At 39.0% G+C, this 21,943-nt stretch overlaps 1 protein-coding gene across 8 annotated transcripts in view; it reads left to right on the top strand.

Moving 5' to 3' along the window:
- Window positions 1-21,943, top strand: part of LOC131218589 (uncharacterized) — an 88,962-nt gene that overhangs the window by 42,582 nt on the left and 24,437 nt on the right. For all 8 annotated transcript variants that reach the window (XR_009157780.1, XM_058213213.1, XM_058213215.1 and 5 more), the window contains 11 exons: window positions 2,931-3,025; window positions 5,160-5,311; window positions 6,383-6,438; window positions 6,542-6,755; window positions 14,297-14,722; window positions 14,796-15,073; window positions 15,270-15,355; window positions 15,435-15,521; window positions 15,733-15,994; window positions 16,459-16,887; window positions 16,988-17,084. Coding sequence is in view for 7 of the 8 variants with exons in the window: in XM_058213213.1 (XP_058069196.1) it covers window positions 2,931-3,025; window positions 5,160-5,311; window positions 6,383-6,438; window positions 6,542-6,755; window positions 14,297-14,722; window positions 14,796-15,073; window positions 15,270-15,355; window positions 15,435-15,521; window positions 15,733-15,994; window positions 16,459-16,887; window positions 16,988-17,084 (2,182 nt within the window). In the remaining variant the exon portion in view is untranslated. The remainder of the gene's footprint in view (window positions 1-2,930; window positions 3,026-5,159; window positions 5,312-6,382; window positions 6,439-6,541; window positions 6,756-14,296; window positions 14,723-14,795; window positions 15,074-15,269; window positions 15,356-15,434; window positions 15,522-15,732; window positions 15,995-16,458; window positions 16,888-16,987; window positions 17,085-21,943) is intronic.

Raw genomic sequence — 21,943 nt, 5'->3', positions numbered from 1 at the left:
ATGAATACGAGGCTCCAATTTTCTTCTGCCTACCACCCTCAGACCGATGGCCAGACTGAGGTGATTAATAGGAGCCTAGGGAGTTTATTTCGATGTTTAGTGGGGGAGTATATCAGGACATGGGACACCGTACTACCCATAGCCGAGTTTGCATACAATAGTTCTGTCAATAGGTCCACAGGTCTAAGTCCTTTTGAAGTCGTTACTGGTTACAAGCTTAGGAAGCCTATTGATCTTATCCCCATGTTATTGTCCCATAGGCCATCAGAGTCTACAGAGTCTTTTGCGCATCACATACATTCATTGCATTAAGAAATCAGACGAAAGATCACTACTAGTAATGAACATTATAAATTTTCTGTAGACCAACATAGACGTTTCAAAGAGTTCAATATTGGGGACTTTGTGATGGTCCGCATCAGGCCCGAGTGGTACCCTCCAGGGGCCGTTCGTAAGTTATACACACGTAGCGCTGGGCCCTTCAAAATTATAAAGCGAAACGGTCTCAATGCGTATGAGGTAGATCTTCCACCTTCTATGGGAATTAGTTCCACATTCAATGTGGAGGATCTAGTTGCTTTTCAGGGACCCACTGATACTTTGTCCGGCCCTTCGCCCACCCATCCTGATTTTCCAGATTTACCCATTGATCCATGGCCTCTTTTTGACCTTTCATCCCAGCCTCTGCCTCCCATATCTAGCCTTCACACACCTAGAGAGGAAATAGAGGATATCCTGGGCCATGAGATAGTTTCCACGTCAGATGGCGGGTTTCAGAAATACCTAGTTAAACGGAAGTCATGCCCAGCTTCAAACAGCACATGGCTCACTGAGGAGGAGCTTTAGAGACTTGATCCTGACATCCTGGAGCAGTTTAGGAGTTTTATTTCGCCAGTAGCGAAATCTTAACAGCCGAAGAAAGTTGATGAGGACATCGTGTGCACGCCACCTACACGCGCACGTACGCCACCCCCCAGGTATGTACGTACGCAGAAGGAGGGCCCTACCATTGATCTGGTTCGATGACGACATCCAGGGAGGGCCTCCTAGCTAGAAAACGAAGTTTTGTTTCAAAAGGGTGAGCCCGATAGTCAAGAAAAGCCCATCATGGGACCTCATGATCATGGCCCACTCGTCGGATTGATGTCATATTTTAGGTTTTGCTTATTGTTATTATTTAGAACATCGTAAGCACTTTGGATTTCTTTGTTTGGTTTTTATTTTAGTTTACTTCACCACCAAGCAATAGGTTGCGCACATGGTGCGAGTTTTGGGGTATAGGATTTTTCCTATAAATAGGCACCCCTTGTAGTTCTTTTCATTCATTCAAGTTTAATAAAAATTCTTGCTTTATTTTTCTGCTCTCTTCGTGAGTTGTGGAAGAATTCAAAAGTGGGTGCGAAGCCCTCCCTTCTTCGAAGGGCTAACTACCGTGGTGCGAAGCCACATCTATCCCCATCCGCCTCCTACCATCTTCCATCCATATCTCTCATCTTCTATCATCATTATTGCTTTGAATTTCCCAGCTTTTGCAGCTATTCATCCCCCTACAGCCCGTTTCCAAAATCTGGGCCTGTAGGAGGGCTGAAACTTTGGCGGAGCACTACGCCTCGACCTTACGTCGGATCGTTGTCAAACTTGGAGGGATTGGAGGTCTCCCCTAGCCGACAAAGGCCTAAGTGTCACTTTGGGGAGGCGGGCTTTCATCACATGTGCGGCCAACCCACTCGCGCACGTGCGTTAGCCCCGGGTCACCATTTGCACGTAGGAGCTTTCTCTGGGTCAGATTTTCCTCTGGTTTTTCTCTTTTCATTCATATTTCCTAAACCCTTGCCTTAGTTTGCATTAGCCCTAATTTATTTGCCATTTTTTTCACCCCAGGGTTCCTTGAATTAAAATTGGGGAATCCCTTAGATTAGGGACTGATTTTTATGCATGTGTAGTTGATTTCTATTTCCCTTTGACATCGTTTGGTTTATAATTTTTATTGGTCCAGTCCTAGCCTGTGTCGGCCTGGACCCGCATAGATTCCCCTTCTTAATTGAATGATTTGGATTGTCATGTGGGATGTGAAATTTGTGTAACTGTTTCTGAATTGGTATGATCTAAGCCTGAATTCTTGCATCTCATACTTAAATTTCATGTCCTGCATCATCTATCCTCCATTCATAATGTATTTGCTAGAAATAACCTTTTACACATATTATCTTTGTCTTTGTCGCGCCTCCTTATCTATTTCCGATCAAAGCCATAGTTGTTACTTTTAAACCCTTACCTTTGGACTTGACCCCACTCCTGTCCATAAAAATTCTTCCAGCCTTTTCACGAATCTCATCAAATGTTGAAATAGCGATGTGAAATAAAGGGTAGTCATGGTGTTTCCTTGATAAGTTCAACTTCAAACAGTTGTACAACAAAATGCAAAGGGGAATTCAATCCTGAAAGCTTTTTAACAGAAGTGCATAGATTGACAGTGTTCAATATGAGACATATTGTGACTAGTATTGCTTATAGACTGAGATGTGCAGAAGCATCTCAGGCTCTCAGCCTCAGAGCCAGACAACATGTGCTCGTAGATGGACATTTAAATCCACTAAACATATGCTCCTTTGCAGTGTGGTCATGTAATGCTTTGATAGTTTTATTATGTTTCTTTGCCTCGTCATACTAGCAATGTTGGGTCAAACATAGTTCTGTGAAGTACTTTTAGAGTAACCATGTTCATTTCAACATATTAAGTTCATTCTTTTTCTGTACGAGATTGTCACAATTTTCCAGTTGTATCATGTCTTCCAAAAGACATACTCAATGGTCTAGCTGTTGGCCTTATTTCTTTCTAGTGATGGGAACACCTTGCCATGCAGATATTCTTCTTTTCCCATTCTTTGTGAGACTTATTTATTGAAGGTATATTTTCTTCACTTTGACAGGTTGAAAATCGTTCTGGCTTAAGTCTTCTTTGCCGTTTTGATGACCATCATGATATAATTATCACTGGAAGGCAATCTTCTTCCGTTTTCTCAAGGTACCTCTCTGCAGGTGCATTTTTCGGTAGAGGCCTGCACATTCTATTAATGTTTCTAAGATTGTGAAGTTTCAAACATATTCTTCATTCATATTTTAGACTTTCTTTATATCGAAAATGATTTACCTCAGATCTTCTATCATGATATTTTTTTTTGGTGGGGATGTATGGGGAAGAGACGCATCATAACACTTATTTATAGGATTAAAGGAGATGCACAAAGCTGATCCATATGAGGTGCTGTTTAATAGGAATTAGGTAATAGGACTGTAAGTTGGGTGTGTATTCAATTGGTGTGATAGGGCCTCGATTAATGCATGCTGCTGGAAAATTCTACATTCATTGTGTCCAGTTAATCTCTCATCATCAGTAATCGTTGTAGGCCAGATTAGCCTTTTGGTCCTTCAGCATCAATAATTTTATTGTTAGCTTAAAAAAAAGGATATGCACAAAGTTGCACCAACTATAGGGGGATCACACTTATAAGCCAGACTCTGAATCTCTAGTCTTTGGGAGAGTGGTGGAACAAATATTAAGGAAATGAGGATATCAGAAAATTAGTTTGGCTTCTTACAAGGGAGATACAATAATTGAAGCTATTTTTCTACTTGCACAGTTGATGGATCAGTATAGAGATAAGAGAAATAATCTATGCACATGGTCTTTATAGATTTGTAGAAAATATAAGATAAAGAGTACCTAGGGAGGTTATGTGGTGGATGACAGGAGGAAAGGGGTCCAAGGAGGATATATTGATATCGTTAAAGGCATGTATAAGGGTGCTGCTACAAGAATGAGAATGGTGTATGGTGAGACGGATAAGTTTCCAGTAGCAGTGGGTTCATCAAGGTCAGCATTAAGCCCTTAAATGGACTGCTAGTGTCCAGGCTGAGGTCTCTTGGTGTATGTTGTTTCCAGATTACATGGTGTTGGTGACAAGGTTAGAGAGTGGTCAAATGCTAAATTATAGGTTTTGAGCAAGGCTATAGAGTGTAGAGGCCTAATAATTAGTGGAGCTAGGACAAAGTATTTAGAATGTAACTTTATAAGAACGATTAAAGTGACATCACTTAAAAACTTTTGGCTAAGAAATTTATCAATGCAATATGTTTCCTTACCTTGGCTCTAGTATTCATAAGGATGGGGAAATCGATGAGGATGTTTCTAATAGAACTAGAGCTAGGAGGGTGAAGTAGAGATGTGCCTTTCGCCCTTTGGGGTGCTGGGTGATTGCTACATGCTTATGGAACGTAATATAAAATTATATAAGACGGCTACTTGACTGGCTATGTTATATTTTAAACTGTTTGACAGTTAGCTGCATGAGTGGAGACTGACTGTTATGGGCATGAGAATGTTGAGATAGATGTGTGGGGAGGCCTTGTTGAGATGGATGTTATACCAATGAACAAAAAAAAGCACAACTTGAGCAATGAGTTCATAAATCGAATAGAAGCCTTAGACAAGGGAATTCTTAATCTGGATGTGCTCGAAAAAAGGACCAGATTGTGCAGGAGGATGAGAGGAACATGTAAAAGATGTGGACTGAGGTGATGAGAAGGGATATGAAGGCTTGTTAGGATTGATTGGTGAAACAGGATTAGCAAAGCCAATCCCAAATTGTTGGGACAAGGCTATTGGATGATGATGCTGAGGACTAGAAAGATATTCTTATTCCTTTCCTGACAATCTATCGTTGTTGAAGGCATCAATTAGTAATGCATGTCCATGTTACATGTTATATTTATGCCCTGGTCTCTATCAAATATGTGTTTCCTGTCCATTTGGGAACGATCTTTCCAATATGGCTACATGTCCATATGCCTCCATGACTGTGTAATGCTCACATTGGACAACATATTTGGACAGGATCTCCTTGGCTTTGGAGGTTTTTTTGGGTTGTCTGGAACATCCTTTTTGAAAATGTGTATACATAAATGTTTGACCAACTAATGGATGGAAAAGAACCTATATGCACATTTCAATTGCATATACAGCAATATCCACATGAATTCTGGGTTGGTTGATGTACTATGCTACCTATGTTCTGGGTAAAATGTAATGTTAAATACTACCTGAATTGATCTAGATTCTGATAGGTGTCATGTTTATTGATCTCAAATTTTTACACTAGGCAGGGAGTTTTATCAGATCGACTTCCAGAAAATGCAAGCTCAGCATCAGTCCAGCTCATTGCTTCTGGAACTTTTTCAACATCTCCAATTCATATATCCCTTTCAGATGCTAAAGTGTTTGCTTGGAGGACACGTGTAGTATCCCTACAAGGTATGTTTCATATTCTTTTGTTCTCCATGATACCGTAGGATAGCTCTTAGTTACTGTCTTACTAAATTATTCATGAGAGAAGCTGTTGAACAATGTGTGCCATATGACTCTGTAGTAGCTAAGTACGCTTCATGTTACATTTGGTGACATACACACTTATTACATGGCAATATATATATGTTATTTAGCATGCCCATCTATATGTCACCTCAGTAAATTATATACTTCCATTCAAAATTGTATTCCAAATGTCTTTGCTCAATTTTCATTTCCTAGCTCTTGTTTCGTTGCAGGGATTTTCTTCACTTTTTTTCCCTTCCGTCTCCTTGCCTCCAGTATTTCTGAAAAAAAGAAGAGATGATGTATTAAGGCATTGTTTTGTTCATCACTGTTTCATGAGGGCTGTCATTGGGCTAGGTTTGGGCTTGGCCCCATATACATGACCCCAAGTCCAGACAGAAGCCCAGTTAAATTCAGTAGGTCCGAAAGCGTTCAAACTTAAAAGATCTGTGCGCCACCAAACTTAGTAGGTCCAACCCATGCCCTATTAAATTTAATAGGGGTCATCCCACACAAGCCCTAATAGACATATTAGGCCCATGTCCATTTAACAATAACAGGAAGGAATGATTAGGATTTTTTCATTATAATTTTATTTATGTTAGGTTTGGTGTTCTAACTATAGGATTGCCATGCCGGCTCAGCCCTTGCCCAAGCCTGGTCAACTTAGTCATACCCATAAGGGATTGTTGGGCCTCAATCACAAGGCCTGAGCTACGCCCCGGCCCTGATAGTCAAGACTGAGCCAGTCTCTTGCTGGGCGAGTGCCAAAAGCTGACAGGCTGGCCTGGCCTGTTTCCAGCCCTTGGGGTTTCACGCATTTCACGCACTTTTCTGGAGTTTCATGGTTTGGCTAGTAACCAAGATGACATATGCCAGTCCAGTAAATCCCTTGTCCAAAAATGGCGAGTTGATCCGAGCTTTGTAAGGAGTTCTTTTGAGTTGTTGAGATTTTTTTGCAAATTCAATTTCTTTCTGGGCCTAACTTCCATTTCTCCAATCCTTGAACAGATTCAAGAACTTTCCCTGGACCATTTATTGTAGTAGATGTTTCAAAAACAGCTGAGGTATGGATGGAAATTGGTTCTTTGACAATTGACTTGACTGGCATGTAAAACTTTTTCCAGTGTGATAACCTTTATTGAATTTGGCTTTCTGGATCATTTGCAGGATGGAGTGTCCCTCGTAGTTTCTCCATTGTTAAGGATACACAATGCAAGTGGATTCTCAATGGAAATACGTTTTCAGCGTCCACAAGAAACAGAAGCTGAATCTGCTTCTGTTTTGCTGCAAAGCGGGGATACGATTGATGACTCTATGGCAGTATTTGATGCTTTAAAACTGTCTGGAGGCTTAAAAAAGGCGTTGATGTCTTTAAGTCTTGGTAAACATTGTCTGCTCTGATTGTTTCTTGTTATTTTAACTCTGGCGTAGAAGTTCAATTATAGTAAACCTTGACCTTCAGCTATCTTGTTTGTAGAAGTTTTTCTGCTTCACATAAATGGTTTCTTTCTTTCAAATTTTGCTTTTTTCACCTTATGCTGATATTGGTACAGACCTAAATGCTTCTAGACATGAACTAAACTTCATGTTTTCTAGTTGTGACTGTTATTGTTGAGTTGGTCTCAATTTATATATTCTTAAAAGAAATGTTTGTTTTGTCGGTCTCTTGCAAAGGAAGGAGTCCATAGCTCACCTCTTTGTATAGGGAACTCATATTGATTACCTTGATGGACCTTTTGTATCCCTTCTTTTCATCATCATCATCATCTAAGCCTTCTCCTGATTGGGGTCGGCTACACGAATCCTATTATGCAATTCCACTCTATCACGGACATATCCCTAATTAAACCATAAGTCATCAAATCTTTTCTTACTAACTCCACCCTTTTGGGCCTTTCCTTTCCTTTTAGAGCCTTCAATGCCTTTCTCACCCTTTCCTTTTTGTTCTCTAATATAATCTTTACTCATGATTTATTAAAAAAAAGAAGAATAGAAAAGAAAAAAGGAAAGAAAGGAAGAGAAAAAGTAAAGTAAGAAAAAGAAATGTTTGGAACTAAACTGTCAGGTCCTTTTTTCCTATAAAGTGCCATTCGACATAATCCCTAGCAGGTATTTCGTTCTCTTCATTTTTGTACCCAGAGGTAAAGGAAAGGTACTTCCCTTTTGGGCTGGTTATGGGGGAGGAGGGATTTGAAGCCCTAATACCATGGTTCATAGCCACGTGCTCTAATCCTTTGAGCTATAGGCCCCACCCTGTCTCCTTGGACCTGTTCCCAGGAGTACCTTAGAAGGAACCTTTCCTCGAGCATGGGTTATGAAGATGCTTCTCTCTTTACCACGCTTCTTTCTCCCTCTCACTCTCTCTTCTTTGGTATAGGAGCTTGCCTACCTGAATTTTGCCCTAGTTCCTAGATGACTTTGCCCTCCATCTTCATCTTAAGGGAGCTCTTATTCTTTACTTTTACATGGTCCTTCACCCTCAACATGGCATGCTTTTGGCCTGTTGTGCTTGTGTTGTCATCATCATCATCATTGTCATCTAAGCCTCATCCCAACTAATTGGGGTTGGCAATATGACTCCCTTTGTTCTTGTGCATATAGGATAAAATTGGGGGAGGTCTTGACTATTTGTGGGTGTGCTTTTAGTTTCAACTGTCCAAAACAAGTCTGAAATTTTAGATTTGCTGTTTTAGGGAATAACAAAAGAATCTCATCTTGGTCAAAATAGAGTTTTGATTAAATGCTAGTTGGGTTAAGGGCATGTTTTTGAAAGCTATTTCTCCAAGCTAGAAAATTTTCCACTCATGCCTTACCAATTGTTTGTACTTTTGTGGTCAGAACAGAAGAAAGTTCAATTTGCTAAAAATCCATACAAATTCATGTATTAAATCTCACAATCAAAATGGTTTTTTAGTGCCTAGGATGGACACTTATGGAGTTTATGCTACTTTCATTGATAAAAGTAGGTTACCCCAAAACATTCATTACCATTGTTAGTTGAAGAAACTCAGGAACTTATCAAGAGGGAGAACATGAAGTAGTGCCAAAAAAGAAAAAGAAAGAGAGGAAAAAAAAGGGAGATTGATCGAGAGGGAGGCTCAAGGGCTTCGTATGCTGGAAAAGGAAGGAGGTGATATTAGCTCCGATCAATGACGAGGGGTTAAGGGAAGACGAATCTTAGGGTGCTTGGATGGAAGTTTGCAGAAAGAAATCAATGTTTAAGAAAAAACCTTCAATGGCGTGAAATCCACTTTTTGAATTTCCGACGTTGTTTTTCAAAGGATTTTCGGAGGTTTGACTCCTGATTAACTTTGAGTAGAGAGCTGGAAAAGTTCGAGTTCGAGTTGAGTTCAAGTTCGAGGTCGGAAGTTTCGAGTTAAAGTTGTACTTGTACATAACATTTAATAACACAATAAAACTAAAAATTAAAAATAATATACGAAATGAAAACTAAAAATATTCTAATTACAACAACGTTGGAAAAGTTTTTATTACTATTATTATTTATTAATTACTACTGGAGAGGAGATTCGTTTGCTGAGCTCGAGCTGCTATCCAATTCTTCATATACGCACTCGTTCACCTCTCCTAAATAAGAATGTGGAGAAAGCTTTTTATTGTGCTTTTGTATAGTTTGAATTAGATTTTTCAAACTTTATTTGTGAGCAAATTTATATGCAGTTCCCGACACCCTGTAAAATGCACGAAGATTGGGGAGAAACTTGGATGGTTTGTTACTCTTCTTTTTTTTATTCGTGCAGCTTGAACCTACTTTGGCATTATGTTATCTTGGAGGACATCGTTGATGTGTAGAAGCTTCTTCCATGCTACATTTTAAGGCGAGTTGGAATTGTTCTTCTTCCAATGCTAACAATCTAGCTTCCTCCTCTATCTTAGACAGTTTAGATGGGGGAGTGGAAGGTTTTCTATTCGAATCAATAAGGGCCTGAAAAAGAAGTTGGACTTCCTTTGGGCCTTTAGGACGCGGTTTTGCATCTCCACCCCGACTTGATAAGTGTAACCTAAGCCAATTGGTTTTATTAACAAACTTGATCACATACAAATGACACAAAATCTTCAATTTTTCGGACTTTGGAGAGTGGACTAAGGAACCATAGTTCCAAACATCGGTAGATGGTTCACTTAAAGACATATCTACACTTTGTGTTGGAGAAATTAGTATTTTAGCAATAATAAAATATGAAAAACAAATTAAAAAAATGAAATATGAGATATAAACGTAATTAAACAATAATGAAATACGAGATATAAAAGCAATAATGAAATATGAATTATAATATAAACAAAAGCATGATATGAAAATAAAATAAAAGTCATTGATGCATTTCACTTATAGCATCCATCAACATAACATAAAAGTACACATTACATCATTTTCAAGTTTCAAGAAATTAACAATAATTTTTAATCTAACCTCATTCATGATGCTGTTCTTGCATGTGCAGTCTTGTCTTGAGACTCGTTCTCCTCCTCATCTTCCTCCTCAATGTCAAAACTATTACCTCTCCAAATCAGATGCAACCAATCTTGTGTACAAATTAATACATCAACTGTTTTGGTGCAAGAGAGCTTCGATGCTTGCTCACGACCCTACTCCCTGTACTAAAAACAAATTTTGATGCCAAAGTTGAAATAAGAATTGACAATATGTCCCATGCCATTGCCGATAGTGTAAGATATTTTCCTTCACTAACTCTCAACTTTCACCACTCCAAAATATCGAAGTCTGAATTATGTCGCCTCATGATTGACTCTTTGAGATAGAAGTCTAACTCTGATTCTTTCGTTTCATTGTCTATATCTTCTTATGTTAAGAAAGACGTATTCATCGTCGAGCACATGGTCATTGCTTGTAGAAACAGCAGGAGCTCTAACTTCTTTATCACTTGGTGTAGTTGTGTACGTAGTGTACAATTCTTCGATTGCGTCACGAACCTTAGGGGTTTTGGTTATCGTCCTTTGATCAGAATAACTCTTCATAAAAATGAACGTAATTTTTAATGAAATGTATCCCTTTCTATGATTAGACGCCGTCCACAAATCAGAAGTTAAACTTACTCTTGATACTGATGCCAAAACTTCTTTCAGTTTCATTCTTTCACTTGTGTGCATCTTCACGCACTCCTTCTTCGCAGTAACGTGGGATGCATTCTTAACCTGAGGATTAAGGAATTTACTGTATCCCATGAAAACTTTGCTCTCTATCATTCTAAATGGTTTTTCATCAGCGATCACAAGTCTTGCATACCACTCTTTCAGCTTCTCTTTTTCAAACTTATGAGTGAAAAGTTTACCTTGAGACGCATCTCCTTCAGACTTGCTAAATGATAGCAACTGTTGGCCTGGAAGTGAGATGCTTGGTCTCTTTGAACAACTTTGCCTATGTCTATTTCAATGAGTAGTTGACCTCCTGGGATTTTTACTATATAGTGCTTTGCAGTATATACATCTAATCTTCAACACATCATTAACTAGAACCTCTTCAAAATCATCCTACACAGATGACCTTTTTTTTTTTTTTTTCCATTTAGTTGCAGTTGCAACTGAAGACCTCTCTCCCTCAACAATAAGAGGAGATGTGGCCGACGCACCGGCACCAGGGGTAGTTGGGAGTTGGGAGTTAGGACTTCGTCACTAGTTATATATAAATATAAAGATAGGAAACTAACTTTTATGCACTTATTAACACAAATGGTGTGCATATAAATGCTTTCTAAATTTTCTATAATTTTCTAAGTGTTTAAATCAGTCACCCAAAAATTTCGGCAGCATCTCCCCTTATCTCTCCAGAATATATTAATTTTGTATTTGATTCCTACGTCAACTATCCACACAAAGTGTGGATATTTGATGAGGAAATAAATGCAAGAAATATATCAAGAGAGAAAATGAGAGATTAATCGAAACAAGCATGCACATTTAAACTAGAAGAAATGAAAACATTCTTATTTATCCAACATTGAACTGTCAAAAAAGGGACAATTTAAGAATTTCTATATATCTGCATATATGTCTGGCAACATAGAAATCCTCAAATGGGCAACTGATTATCCTATACTACAAAAATAAAACATTAAAAAAATTAATGTTACTGATTAAACAACAAGAAATTAATAATAACAATAACATTAATTAAATTAACAATAACAATACTAGTAATATTAATGTTAAATTAATTTAATTTAACATTAATATTAACAGCCTAACATTGGCATTAACAATAACAAAAAAATAACATTAACATTAACATTACTTTAATGTGGGGAATATTTAAAATCACGTAATTGTAAATGATAACTAATAATAACATTAAGTCATTTACAATCTAAATTCTAACATTAACATATATGAATTAGAATAACTTATCAATCTAACATTAATTTAATAATATTATTATATCATGAAATATTTATTATACAATATATATAATTTATAATATATTTATTATACAATATATATAATTTATATTACAGTTATATAATATGCATCATCCATCCACCACCCATCCAATTATCCATCACATCCATGATCCATCCATTCACCCATGATTCAACCAATCATCCATCCATCCCTCCCAAGTCTCATCCATCCAAGCATCCATCCATCCATCCATTCAACTATCCAACCAATCATACATCCATCCATCCCTCCCTCCCATCTATTCATCCGTCCAACCATCCAACCAATCATCCATTTATCCATCTCCATAGAGGTTTAGGATTTTTTTATTTAATAAGTAATATATAATTAATTAATTATGTATATTATAATATATAAATATAATATAGGGTTTACTGTTTAGGATTTTTTTATTTAATAAATAATAAATAATATATTTTTAATTATATAATTTTTATATATTTATAATATATAAATAATATAATGCAATGACCGACGACTGGGTTTGATTGCTTACTGCACTGGATGGGCGGGCAGGGCAATAAGGGACGAGTAGGGCGACGGGCAAGTGCCGAGCAGAGACGGACGACAACAACAACGGTCGGACTGGCGGCAAGGCGAACAGAAACGGACGGGTAGGGCGAGTAGAGACGGGTGAGTAGGGCAGCGACCAATGAGGGACAGGGACGGGCAGGGTAGGGGCGACAGGTGAGCACCGAGCAGGGGCGATAGGCAAGCAAAGATGGATGGTCTGACTGGTCGAGAGAGAGAGAGAGAGAGAGAGAGAGAGAGAGAGAGGGTTTGAGCTCGAGCGGCTGCGGGCTTGGATGTGAAAGAAAGGGGTAGAGTTTAGGGTTTAAAATTTTGGGTTTTATATTACTTGAACTAAGTCAAGCCGAGTCAAACCGAGTCGAGCGTAGTTCGAGTTATATACCGATCCGAGTTGAGTCGAGCTCAGGCCAGCTTGAACTTGATTCAAAATATTTTCGAGCTCAGAAATTCAGCTCGACTCGGCTTGAACTCAGTTTTGAATTGAGCTTTTTCGAGTCAAATCGAGCGAGTTAACCGAGCTAACTTGGTTCATGTACAACTCTAATCGGTTGACTATCTCTTTATCCATTGTCCTTTTGCTTCAAATATTTTGGATGGTTTCTTCAATATGTTTGGAATTGCATGGGTTGTTCCAAGTCAGATTAATCAGTTCTTCTTAGCATGGCATGGAGGAGTTATGGAGCATATGATTGGGATGAAACAATTGTTGTTTTAGAAATCGAATGGGTTGTGTCTTGGAAGTATTCAATAGGGTGAAATTGAATGTAGTGAAATGGGTGCAAGCAACTAATGTATTAGTAGTTGATCAATTTCCTGCTAGGTGGTCAGAGTTGTAATGGGTTTTTCGGTGTCATTATTATTATTATTATTATTAGTATTATTATTATTTTGTATTCTTTGGCTTTAGCCTTTTTCTATAAAATGATTATCACTTCAAGAAAATAAAAAATAAAAATAAAAGTAGGTTACCCTTATTTCCCTCTAGGTTGATGATGTGGTGGAGCTGTTTGACTTGGGTTCTTCTCTCTATGCTTTTGGGTTCCAAGAGTGGTTCTTGTGCAAAATAATACATGTCCATAGTGTGATCACATTGAGCTTTGGCATGTAGATCTACATTATGTTACCCGAATGCAGGTATGGGTATCCAGTACGGAAAAGATTTGGTACGATCGATCCGCTAAATTGAAATTATCAACATGCATGCAGTGCAAGGATTAATTACAACTCATTCAAAATTTTGCTTACAATATCACAAGTTGGTTTTGTAGTCCAATTTGCATAATTCACTTAAATTTTCTGCATAAATGAAGGTCTAGGGGTTTAAGACCCCATATATTCTAAGATCCTGTCTTCAGGGAAGGTGGATCACATCTCCTACCCTACTCTTATTTCAGTGTCTGGTTTTGCTACTCCTAACTTTTTTGAATGATCAGCATAGCAAAGTTTCCTGTTCATGTAGGATTTGATTTTGGTTTTGGATTTGCTGCCACTGACCATCTTGTCAATCAAATTTTATAATTTATATGAGGTTGACATGTATCGACGTACATTTTATCTCTGTTATCTGTGCATGTTGAGACTTGAAGAGTGTTTGTTTGATTTGCTAATAAAAACATTTATTTCCGGTGTGGACCAGTATCTGTAAGTCTGCCCTTGTGATCCCTTGATTAGGTTTATTTTCAGACCCACGATTGGTGTGGAGTATTGTTTACTGTTTTAGGCATGCTGTCCATCATCATATCTTTGTCCCAGCTATTTGCTGGCAGATTTATGAATACTGTTTTGTCAACATTCGTAAGTCATTATCCTCAGTAATGTAACCTTCTTCCTCTCTTCTTACCACGTCATCTATTGATAAACATATGATAATTAGTAAATCATTTTTCTTGTTTTCAGATGAACTGTTGTTTCCTATGACTGTTCTTACAAGTACGATTAACTTTCTTGCAGGAAATTTTCTTTTATCTTTTAGACCTGAGATAACAGAGTGCTTTGAAAAATATGAAAAACCAGTATCAGTAGATTGGTCAGAAGACCTGAAAGGTGCAAAAGCTGTTCGTCTCTCTGGAATATTTGATAAGTTGAATTACAGATTCAAGAAGGCTTTTGGTGTTGAATCAGTGAAATCTTCCTTCAGTAGTGTACATTGTTCCCTCAGTGTTGAAGGTCTAAGTGTCTCCAATATACATTTCCTTATTCAGACCATTACAAGAGATGTGCCGGTAACACCGCCTCGAAATTTTGGAGATACATCTGGGACACAGATTTCACCAGTCGCATTACAAGAGCAAAAAGAAATATTTCTGTTTCCCACAGTTCAAGTCTCCAATCTTTTGCACTCAGAGATACATGTGCTTTTAACTGAGAGTCACCCAGGTATATAAACAGATTTTTATAAATGAGGATCCACAATATAACATCCTTGGCTCATCTTTTGTCTTTCTTGCAGATCTGTGCACCACTAGTGATTGCAACCACACTGGAAAACAGGCAACTATCCCATCTGGATCAAGCGCTTACCTATTTGCAAATCCTTCTATAATATACTTCACAGTCACTTTAACTGCATTTAATTCGAAGTGCAAACCTGTGAACAGTGGTGACTGGGTCAAGAAACTACATAAACAGAAAACCAATGTCCATTATCTGGATATAGAACTGAATTTCGTGGGGGGCAAGTACTTTGCCTGCTTGAGGCTGTCATGTGGAGAAAGGGGCATTTTGGAGGTACCATGCATTTTCTTAGCTTTGTTATTACATAATTTAAAATTTGATGACAAGCATATACATTAAGTTATATTGGTAGTTACTTTGTATAGTTTTCATTATGCCTTTTCTTGAATGGATATATTAACCGCCCAACTTGGTCGATTATTTTTAAGTATTAATGTCATGGTTATTAACTGGTGTGTTACATATGCAGGCGACCATTTTTACATCGTATACATTGCAGAATGGCACTGATCTTTCCCTCTTTTGCTATGCATCTAATCAGAAGCCTCTATCTAGGTAGTCCGATTGGTTTTTCTTTTCAATACATACAGAATCTGCTGTTTTCATCTTGTTGATAGCCTAAAATGTTATGCAGGGAAGATATTGACAAATATGGTTTAAATCTTCCTCCTGAGCTTGGTTCTCTTTTGCCTCCCAGATCAACTAGATCATGGCTCTTGAAGTAAGTGTCAATTGTTTGGTGACTGGATACCCATCAGACTCATCTGTGTCATATTATATGATTGCAATGCATGTGGACATGCATTTTTTTTTCCCTGTATTTTCATATACACCCAAAAAAAAGAGTATTTCCATACATAATCAGCTGGTTGTGAAGTAAATACTTACACAATACAATGCATGTGTGCCTCTTATATTTCTTTTTTCACTAGAACAAACAAGATACATATTAAATGGATGGAAGACAAAGCATCTGAAGCATTGATGGACTTAGATGCTGTGTCGGGCTTTACAGAACTATGTCTGGAAGTTCAGGATGATTCAGGTGTCAAACATATTGCAAAGCTAGGTGTGTCGCTAAAGCCATGTTTGCCTAAAGCAGTCGTCCCATCACTAGTAGTATCTATGGTCCCAAGATACATTATTTCCAATGACTCGGAGGATGTTATTGTTGTCCGTCAATGTTATTTGGAGGTCTGTTCTTACGACCATTACTTGTTTGATACCTGTCTTCAGATATGCTTTCTCTACATATTATCTTCTTACAGGTTTCCTAAGCCCACATGGTGTAAAGCCCTGTCATCCACATGCAAGCAGGCACGCTGATATGGCACATGTTTATAAGATCTGAGTTTTCCATCAGGTGGGGCACCATGTTTAGATATTCTGGCCAAAGAATTGGGCTGTTCCTCAGTATAAGACAAATGGATGGCTGGAAAATTGTTTTTGCCTTCCATTTATTTTTTATTTTGTAACCCATATGGGTTAACAGCCTGAGTTTTGATACAGAAGATCTAATAAATGTGGCCACCTGATGGAAAGCTTGGATCTTGAAAATGTGTGCCATATTGGTATTATCCTTGTGTGTGAATGGGCTTAGGAAACCTCATTTTCCTATATGTCTCCCCTCTGACTGTATGTGTGTGGATGTGAAAAAGGATGGTTCGCATGGAATTGTTGCTATCGATAGTCAACAGAAAGCAGCATTACCCATTCGGAGTGATACACACAAGAGGAGGGAAATCAGCTTATTTGACTCTATGCTTAAGCACCACAGGAATTGGAATGAGGATTCTTTGGTCTTTATCCAGTTTTCCTTGAAGGATGTTGGATGGAGTTGGTCTGGACCAATATGTGTTGCTTCCCTTGGACGCTTTTTCCTGAAGCTTAAGAGATCTGCAGCCTCCCATGGTGATGAATCAGGTCCAATAAGTACGCCTGAAATCAAGTTGACACAATATGCAGCTGTCCATACTGTAGAAGAAGATTCTTCTCTAGTTTTGCACTTCCATATGCCGCCAAAGTTTAATTTACCCTATCGAATTGAGAATTACTTATGTGATGCATCTATCACTTACCATCAAAAGGTTGTTTCATCAATCACCCCTTGGTACTGCAAATCTGAAGGATGTTAATGCCAGTTTTCATATTTACATGGTTACATCTTTGTTGTTGGAAAATTTCCAGGACTCAGTGGAATCAGAGATTCTAGAATTTGGGAATTCAGTAGAATATGCTTGGGATGACTTGAATTTGCCCCATAAATTGGTTGTCCAAATAAATGGTATGTCTGCTTGCTGACCATTTTGTTTCATTTCTTGTTGTCTAATTTGGTACACTATGTTTAATCCTGCTTATTTGCCTTCAATGTGCATGCATGTACATCATTAACATCCAGAGGTTTAAACTTGTAGCTGGACTTTCTATTAATGATTGGCATTCACCATGTAATTCCAGCTCATTTGTAGATCATTTCTAGACTTAAATCTTCTTCATGCAATTCCATTTTTTGTCTTCCAATGCATCCATTTGAACTGAAAGTTGCATTCTTGCTATTGCAGCCTTGCAGTATTGTCATGCTTCTCCTGGCAATCTTGTCTTAAATGTTTAACATGAGAAATGCTTGTTCATAGCAGTAGCAGCTCTGACGGTTATAGCTTCCTCTGCATTCATTCTGTTTAGTGAGTTCATTCCGTTTAGTAATGTCAACATCATCTGCAATCTTCTCAAAAAAAGACCTAACAACTGACATTGACCACATTTTCCCTCTTTGCACCATGGTGAGAGTGTTTGGGCAAGACATCTCTTTTGGCAATGAAATGGAAATGGGTCATCAAGCTTTTGTTGGAATTGTCACGATGTCTGGGTAGCAGCCATGATCCCTCGAAATGGCTCTCTCACCTCTTTGTCGGATCTAGAAGCCAGTTTCTTATGATTTGCCTTGTTTTCATCCGTTTGGTATGACCTCCTCAATTGATGCCTTTTCTTGATAACTGGTGCATTGAAATGATACTTATAGCTGTTCGTTTCCTCTAAAAATATGGGACAATTCCTGATTGGGGGTTGGCAGCAGTGTCGGAGCTATACCATAGGCTGGTTGGGTGGCAGGTAAATGGGTAGGTCCTACAGTTGCTGATGGTGTATAGGGTGATAGATGGGCTGAGCATACACGATCTTTGGGTGAGTAGGTGTGGACTACAACTGATGGGCTGGATATTATATGGAAGGGGTACTGATTGATACAGGCAGGGGGGAACACTGAACCTTACCGACTATAAATAAACAAACAGAAGTAGACTTTTCCATATGCAGGAAAAACCATAGGGAACCAGTGTCATTTTTTCTTCTCTTTTGGTTCTCTATTAATTTCTGCTGAAAATATGACAAGACATGAACCTCAATTAGATGTAGTTTCATGAAATTGGCGACACTTTGATTGTGATATCGGTTCCATACAATTGTCACCTATTCGGACAGGAAAAAAATGTTGGCTTATCAGGTATTCTTTGTGATATAACAAAGCATATAGAGAGTGATGCAAGACCAATATGGCTAAGTCGAAGTTATTCGGTATTAATGTGAATTCTGAGAAACTTGGTAGTTTTGCAGATTTCCTAGGGTGTCCCGCAGACTCCTTCCCCACAACTTTCGTTGGCCTTCCCCTCTCTTCGGGCCCCCCTCCTAAAATGATGTGGGATAGAATTATCTGTAAATTCCAGAAATATCTAGCGAATTGGAAATGCCGTTATCTGTCTTTGGGGGGTCGCCTTACCCTTATCAACGCTGCCCTCTCCAACCTTCCCCTCTACTTCATGTCGCTGTTCAGATGCCTTGCGTCTATGTTGAAAGCCATTGACAAAATTAGAAGAGATTTCCTGTGGTTCGGTAAGGAAAATGAGAGCAACATTCATCCTCTAGATTGGAAGGAAGTGTGCAAATTTTACTGTGACGGAGGGGCCAATGTTACAAGTCTGAGAAGAATGAACATTGCTCTCCTCGGCAAATGGACTTGGAGGTTAGGTGCTGATTCTGATGCCCTATGGACAACACTTATTAAAGGGAAGTATGGCTCATCCCAGGGTGGTTGGTTTCCTGAGCTTACAGGGCATCTCACTTGTGGAAACGAATTCTCAAATCAAAACAGGCAGTCCTCCAAAACATTAGTTTCCAGCTGGGTAATGGATCAGCCATATGTTTTTGGGAAGATCTTTGGGTGGGGGACGCTCTGCTGAAGTCTCAATTCCCTAATATCTTCCGGCTGGCTCCTGTTAAGAACATATTTATTTCGGACTGCTACTCTATAACAGCTGCTCAAACTGTTTGGGACGTGAGATGTACTAGAACCTTCAGAGACAGCGAGATTCCCGAGTTCTTGGACCTTCTGGCCTGCATCTCTAAAACTATGCCGCAGATATCCGAGTCTGATAAGTTCATCTGGAGGATAGATAAGTCAAGCTCCTTTACGGTTAGATCCTTTTACTCCGATCTCTCCCCTCCGCCAAATTCTTCTGTCGCTGCCTCCCCTTTCATCTGGAGATTCCCGGTGCCCCCCAAATTTATTTGTTTTGGGTGGTTAGTGGGCCGTAACAAAATCCTGACTATAGATAATCTAAGAAAGCGAGGTATGACGCTTGTCAATATCTGTCTTTGTTGTATGCGTGAAGCGGAATCGGTAGATCATCTTTTGGTGCATTGTCCCTTCATCTCTCAAATCTGGAACGACTTCTGCCAGCATTTCAACATTTTGTGGTGCATCCCTGACTCGGCCCATAATCTCCTATCTTTCTGGTACGGTTTCAGGCTTGGTAAATCCAGAACCACCTTTTGGAGAATGGCCATTTTGGCAATTTGGTGATCTGTCTGGATAGAAAGGAACGACAGATGCTTCAATGATTCTTCGTCTTCAGTTTCCGCTGTCGGGTCTAGAGCCAAGAGGTTGCTGGTTGAATGGGCGGTCAATGTTAAGGGTTTGAAAGGCTATGACCTTTGTTTTTTAGGGTGTTAATGTTGCTCTGCTACCTCAGTAGATCTCTGCTTTTTTCTTATTTCTGTTTGTTTTCTCTTTTTTCTGTTCCTTAATAAAATTTCTCCGTTGCTTCAAAAAAAAAAAGTGATGCAAGACCATCCGGTCATCCAGAAGGTCCAAGATTGGCCATAGATGCTGGCAGATTGATGATCAGCCCAAACCAAGGGTCCAATTGGTTTGTGGGGCCCACAAATTCCAACGAGATGCCAAAAGTATAAACTGATTGGACCATGGGGCCCACTTTTAAAAAAATGAGACCCCAAACAGTACCGTACAAACTTATCTCATTCTTACTCTGCATATTCATTGTTGTTAACAAGAAGTTGACAAAGAGAAAGGAATAGGGCTACAAAACAATCACAAAGGGAAACAAGTAGTAAAAGCATATATGCAAAATGGGGACAATTTCACTGCTGCTGAAGAGGAAAAAGGGGAATGGACTACAATCCCCAGCAGGAGAGCAAAACAGCAAGAGAATGGAAAGAGGAAGTCCAGTTGACTTCCAGAATACCCTACACTGTTTGTGGAAAACTTTCCGGCCGGATGGATGCCGATAAATTTTGAAAGAGTGTTCGGACGGGCCAGAAAAGTAGTAGAGGTGGTAATCCCTTGTGAACGAAATACCTCTAATTTAAGGGGATTTGCGTTCGTGAGAATGAGTATGGAGGTCGAAGTGAATAGGGTAGTATCGATGCTGAATGGGGAAAGGTTCGGTGGGTTTGCACTGACTGTCCAAAGAGCCCGGTTTGTGCCGGAGATTAAAAAACAGAGAAGGGGAAGCTAGGAAGAAAGATTTGAAGAAGGATCAAAGGGGTAGAACAGAGGGCAGCAAACACTTCTTCATGTGGTCAGAAAAGCTGGAACAATGGGAGAACATTCAAGGATGTGGTAACAAATACACAGAAGGTAGGAAAATCGAAGGATTCGTCGAGAGGGGAGTCCGATAAGGAAATAGAGGTGAAATGGGTCTGGAGAGTAGAATCAGAAATTGGGCAGGAAGTGCACATTGATAAAAGGGTTTTGGAAGAATCTATGAAAACATTCGAAAGTAGCCTTGTTTTTTTGGTTTGCCAAGGATTCTCCGAGGAAGACATGACAGAGTGGATAACTCAAAATTGTATTGAGATTGAAGAGGAAGATATTATGGTTAAAAGATTAACAGAGGATGCAATGCTGATCTCTCGTACTGACAATCAGATTGCTGTATCAGTAAATCAAGAATGCAGAAGCTCTTTGGATAGCTTGGTGACAAGGAGCAATGGTTTCAAATCTGGGGCATTCCTCTCGAGTTGTGGATTAATGAAGTGTTTCGGAAAATCGGAGAGTGCTTAGGGTCAGTAACAGAGATCGACAAGCGAACAGACAACAGCGGGGAACTTCGATTTCCAAGAATTCGAATTAGGAAGAAGAAGCTCTCATCAACCCTGGAAACAATAACTTCAAGAATCAGCAGAGATAGGATTATGGTCAGAGTGGTAGCTGAGAGAGAAGTAAAGGAGATTGAAGCGGAATCGGATGTGCCGAATGTGTTCATGGCAGAAAAATGCAATGACAATGATGGAGCATACAGCAGATAATCCTGCGGACCACCAGATGATGGAGCAAGGTGTGTCGGAGCCCCATTCGTCAAGATGGGCGCGTTGCAGGTATTGTTGATGGTATCACAACATGTGTTGGGGAGGAGAAATCTTGACTATTTTGGAAGGCATTAAATGCGGGGAGGCAGCTGGCGAAAAGCAAACCATAGCACTTCCGTCACGTGGCAAGGTCTCCAATGACCCTAATAAAGATATTAATGAGGGGAGAGCAGTGTTCAAGTTGTCGGCATCACTACAAGTTTCACTAGCTAGAGATAAATATATAATATCATTATCGCCGATAATATCGTCGATATCTGGAAATGTGGGGAAAAAGGAAGAAACATAAAAAAAACAGTAGAATTTTTCAGTGAAACTTTAGGACATGCCTGAATACACATTAGTTTTTGTTTAACCGGAGCATAAAGGCATCTGTTATTGTAAAAAAGCAGTCCAATAGTAACCAAATTGATTTTATATAATACGAATGCAGGTAACATACAATAATTAGGACATGTAAAAGTAAATGAACCCATCATC

Source organism: Magnolia sinica, chromosome 11 (genome assembly GCF_029962835.1).
Source record: "Magnolia sinica isolate HGM2019 chromosome 11, MsV1, whole genome shotgun sequence".
NCBI classification, from domain to species: domain Eukaryota; kingdom Viridiplantae; phylum Streptophyta; class Magnoliopsida; order Magnoliales; family Magnoliaceae; genus Magnolia; species Magnolia sinica.
The sequence above is the reverse complement of the archived record's forward strand: the minus strand, read 5'-3'. Positions and strand labels throughout refer to the sequence as shown.